We start from the raw sequence: 5,004 nt of genomic DNA on the forward strand, positions 1-5,004 counted from the left end.
TATTTTTATGTCTGTACGACAGAAATAAATTTTAAATTTAAAATTAAATTTAATTTAAAATTTCTTACAAGCTCAGATTCAAGTTAATATATTCTAAGACTTAAAATGTATCATTTACGAACCGTGGATAAGTAATATCCATATACTGTTCTGTACTATATATTCTGCACTATTATATTCTTGAAAAGAGTAATCCATGTTCGCTGTGGACTCATTTAATTTATGTCATGACTTGTTTTTACTGCGTTTGATCCACTTTGCGCCAGGACTTTAGTTTAATTTCTCGCCATTTCCTTTCAGCTGTGTTTCGTCCTTTTTCCAAGCACACCTTGTTTTTCCCATTTTTCCTTTTTGGCTAGAGCAGTTAGCTGAGCGCTTTCGCTTTCCTCTAATTTCTTTTGCGCTATTTTTCAAAACCTTGTTTTTTCCTTGTGCTCCAGCTGCTGCTGCTGCTGCTGCTGCTGCTGCTGCTGCTGCTTCTCCTCCTTGGCGCCCCGTCTAAGTGAAAAAGTAAACAGAAATCCATTAGCTTGGCAATCATTGGCGGCGTCGCCAGCGGCACCGCATCTATCCTGCCCCCGTCTCCTCCAGAGGTCAGTTGTCGGGTTGGCGGAGGGGGGTTTTATAAATTGCTGCCATCAAGGCATTTGTTCCACTTTTCCCTCACTTTTATTTCCATTTGCAGCCAGCGACGACAATTTCTCCGAAACTAAACTTAAATAAATAACACAAGCAGCTAACTGGGGGGCGGGCCCACCTAATCGATGTCGATTTTGTAGCCCAGATCTATGGAGGCCCTTATGTGCTCCTTCAGGTTGATGTAGCCATTGCGCAGGGACTCCTGCGTGAGGAACTCCTTCACCTTGTGCTCGCTCTCGCAGAACACCAGGTTGTCCGTGTTATCGATGAGCCTCTGCAGGTGCTCCGGAAATCGGTAGAGGATCAGCAGCGTGGAGCTGGAGGCATCTGCCTGGCGGCACAGATCGCTGGATAGCTTCGACACACCCTGGGCAGCCGTGTAATCCATGCCACTGATGCGCTGCCCATCGATCACCACCGTAATGCGAAAGTCCGCTTGCTCGCAGGCCTTGAGCACGCGCTCCCGCAGATAATTGATGGCCGGGAAGTAGATGCCGTTGCCCGGCGTCACCCGGATGTACTGCATGTCGTCCAGCTGCTCAATCTTGACCCGGATCTCGGGGCGTGCCCACAGGAACAGCAGGTGCAGCGCGGTCACCACAATGCTCACGAACAGACCCACCTCCACGCCGAAGAGCACGCTCACGCAAAAGCACAGCAGCCAGGTGGCAAAGTCGCGCTTTGAATCCCGCCACAATCGCATCGGCAGCTTGAAGTCGAGCAGCGTGAATATGGAGCATATCAGGATGGCGGCCAGCGTCGCTTCCGGGATGTAGTTGAAGTACGGACTCAGGTAGCTCAGAGCAAGCAGCACAATAATGCCTGCACGGGGAGAAATGTCAGAGCCTTTGCATCCTTTGTACTCGGCTGGACTCACCCAAATACAGGTTGGCCATGGGAGTCCTGAGGCCACAGGCTGTGCTAATGGCATAGCGGGTAAACGCTCCTGACGAGGGCATCGCCTGTACGCAGGAGCCAAACATGTTGCAGAGACCCACGGTGAGCAGTTCCTGGTTGGTGTCCACCAATCCCTTGGGAGCTGCACGTTCATTCAACTTTAAATTTCACTTAATTAGCTTCGCTTTCGCTACCTACTCAATTTTCCAATGGATATGTTCGTTAGAATGCCCACGATTGGAATAACGATTATGCCAATATTCAGTTCCTTTACCACTTCCCAAATACTGTAGCTGCGCTCGGGGGTTTCAATATTGAAACTGGGCACTGTGAAGTTGGGTAGAGTGGCCAGCGCATTCTTGCTGAGAGCATAAGGAACTTGGCCACATTTTTGTATCCAAATAAAGGAGACGATCGCTGCGATGAGCACAATCAAGGTGTTCCTGGAGGTGGATAAGTATCGACAGCAAATCCTCAGAATTCTGTTTCGCTTCTCATTGTGGGCCACACGGTCCAGTAGCTAAAATGGAGGGCTTACTTATGAAAATTGTGTTAATTTTTTATTCGAGCTTACCTCTAACAAGAGCAGGAAAACTATGGCACAAACGCCCACGATGAGATCAGCCATATTAGACTGTTCAATGCGGGAACTCAGCATTCCAACCGAGTTTATTAGACCGGCCACTAGGTATTTAATGCCTAGTAACACTTTCAGCTGGGACTCTATTACTAAGATGGCGGTGGCCGAGGAAAAGGCTTTGATCACCGGCATGGAGATGAACTCGAAAATAAACCCTGTGCAAAATGTTTAACATCGTGAGGATTCAGACTGCTCTAATGTATAAAGTAAATGTATAAAATAGGCTGTATAAAATGCAACCGGTTTCCAATGAATAGCAACTGCCAATAAATATTGTGAAATCAGAAATCAAATCTAATGACAAGTAAAAACAGCCCTCGATGTTTATGCTTGGGATCTGGTCCAGTTCCGCATCCGAGTTCGTACACTGAATCCCAACCAAAGACGTGTTAATTGAGGCAAATGGCGCTAACCGCGGGAAAACCGCATAGCACTTATCGTGCAGAGCACTTAATTAGGTGCTTAGACTGAGCTTTTGAGCGGATCTATTTCAATTCAATTGGACTTGACTGTGACCAAGTTCATGGGGAAAGTAACACATGCCGCACTTAAGGCAATTTATCCGTGAGATCACACGTAATCCGGCTGACACTTAGGCGTCGTACACACACAGAAAATGTTCAAAGTTTGAAAACAGAAGTTTGTATGAATATGTGTACTGATGTGCTTAACTAGATAAATAAATGTGCTGCATTAATCAAACTTAGTAATACATTATAACTGGTTATAACTTGGTGTTTTCCAGTGTGTCGCAACTTACCCATCCTCATCGTGCCCATGAGGAACTGCACAATTCCGCTGAGAAAGGTGAGCAGGAAGGCGAATTCGATGGGTCGTCCCACGGTGAACTGCACACTGACCAGCGCCACCAGGCTGGTGGGTCCGATGATGACCTTGTCGATCGAACCGAAAACCAGATAGATCAGCGGTCCGATAAACGCCGAACAGAGGCCATACCGAGCGGGCAGGCCGGCCAGAAGGGCGCAGGCCATGCTTTCGGGTATGATTGTGAGTCCCAGGGTGATGCCGGCTATAAAGTCGTCGATTCCCCACTCGGTGGTGTAAAGTGGGAGCCATTGGAAGACCGGGATGTGGCGGTGCAGGCGGCGCTTCCATTTGTTTGTCCTGGGCGCCTTTCCAGCTTCACTGGCGGGCTTACTGGTGGCACCTGGTAAAAGGGCTCGCGCCGTGGCCTTTTCCAGAGCCTCCGCTTCCGTTTCCAGTTGCGGATACATTGCGCAGCGTGAGATACTCGAATTTCCCAGTCAATCGCACGTCTGTGTGCCGCAAATCGCAACTGTCGAATGATAGCTAAGGCGGAGATCATCCCACTGATAATGAACTCGAGATCGTATCGCAGATTGTAGATTGCTCTGCCCGGCTCTTGTTTGCCGTACATATCAGAGCCTCAATTGGCATTGTGACTGGCCGGACTTGTTACTCGCTCTCTTTTGGGCTGTAATAAAATGTATCTAGTTCAAACCCCCTCGTTTGATTGTTCAATTCTCCGGGGTGGATCCCATTTGACGCCATCTCAATTATCTCGGACCTGTTAATTCGATAATATCTTGATTAGACGCTCGAAAAATGTGCCAAAAAGGTCTGGACATTCAAAGTGTAACAATTGACGACATCACCAAGTTGTTACCACTTGCATGATTCGTTGGCCCTCTGGGTTAAACTATTAGTTCGTTATCAATGCTTGCAAAATTCGTTAATTAGTAAATAAGCCAGAACAAATATTTTTAAAACACAACGAGACACATTCCAAACAAACGACATTGGGCCAATATTTATTTATAAAAAAGTGCTTAGACGTATAACAATTGACGATATCGCGAACACGTGAGCACGTGAATTGTATGTTTGGCTATTGAGTTAAGAGAATCTTTGGCAATAAACTTACATATATACCTTACATATGTAAAAGTGTAGTTAAAGGCGTTAATCAATAAAATTGGATTTTACCATCTTCATTTATATTAGACTGATAAAGGTGGAATTGTTTTTAGCTTTCCCTCTTTTTTGTTTTTGTTCGCTTTTTTTAAAATGCATGTTCAATGTTTAAAGTAATGTATCGGAAACTTTCATTACATTTCATCACAGTTCATTGTTATCTGCCTAACTTTCCTATAATTTCCGCGTAATTGCTTATTCTTGCAAATTATTTTTTCTTGGCACCCGAAATGTTTGTTTCAACGCATTTGCCACACATGGCGTATGATTCATATTTGCTTTTCGTGACTTTCCCTCTTAATGCTATTACTTAGGCTCCTTTCTCGACTTTTGTTTGTCTGGATGTTGAGTTATGCAAATGGAAAAAGGAAAACTTCTCGGAAAGTGAAGTGAGAAAAATTGTTGTATGCAAATTATGTATCAAAAGCGTCGAGCGACAGCAACAAATGGTATGGCAAATAAATGCAAACATAATTTTAATGTAAATGAAAATGAAAAAGTTTGATTGACTTTAAACTTCTTCATATCTGTGTCGTGTCATAAGTCTTCTATGACACAAAAGGGAATATCAAATTTGAAAATGCCGCTACTTTTATTTTCTTTATGAATTTCAATTGAATACTCCTTGAAAATATATTTCCATCTCAATTTAGTTACATTTATTAGTGTTCTTCTGCTATACAGAAAATATTTCCTGTAATAAATGCAAATATACCTTCGTGCTAAAATGAAATCATTTAATGGAATATCTGTAACCAATTAGCCATCGAATTTGCAATTCAAAGCTCGCCTGTTACTGCTGCACCATGAAAACGCCAATTGCCTGAACAGTAAGGTTATTAAAAAACCAATCTGAACCAATCTGCTTTTAA

General features: G+C 44.1%; 1 protein-coding gene across 1 annotated transcript; it reads right to left on the reverse strand.

Annotated features, from left to right (window-relative positions):
• LOC6553024 (sodium-independent sulfate anion transporter) lies at positions 1-3,506 on the reverse strand. The gene is made up of 5 exons (XM_001980050.3): positions 2,937-3,506; positions 2,111-2,331; positions 1,735-2,056; positions 1,517-1,678; positions 1-1,461 (listed from the first exon to the last, which is right to left on the reverse strand). The coding sequence occupies exons 1-5, from the start codon at positions 3,409-3,411 to the stop codon at positions 758-760; spliced, it is 1,884 nt and encodes a 627-aa protein (XP_001980086.1). The 5' UTR covers positions 3,412-3,506; the 3' UTR covers positions 1-757.
• Between the last annotated feature and the right edge of the window lie 1,498 nt (positions 3,507-5,004).

Source organism: Drosophila erecta, unplaced genomic scaffold (assembly GCF_003286155.1).
Source record: "Drosophila erecta strain 14021-0224.00,06,07 unplaced genomic scaffold, DereRS2 tig00000000-arrow-pilon, whole genome shotgun sequence".
Classification (NCBI taxonomy): domain Eukaryota; kingdom Metazoa; phylum Arthropoda; class Insecta; order Diptera; family Drosophilidae; genus Drosophila; species Drosophila erecta.

What these genes read in the sequence shown, in the direction of transcription:
- LOC6553024 (XM_001980050.3), bottom strand. Translation starts at nt 3,411, where the DNA reads ATGTATCCGCAACTGGAAACGGAAGCGGAGGCTCTGGAAAAGGCCACG. An exon ending in CATATCCATTGGAAAATTGA is followed by an intron (nt 1,679 to 1,734) that starts GTAGGTAGCGAA and finishes ATGAACGTGCAG; the next exon opens with CTCCCAAGGGATTGGTGGAC. An exon ending in CATGGCCAACCTGTATTTGG is followed by an intron (nt 1,462 to 1,516) that starts GTGAGTCCAGCC and finishes CTCCCCGTGCAG; the next exon opens with GCATTATTGTGCTGCTTGCT.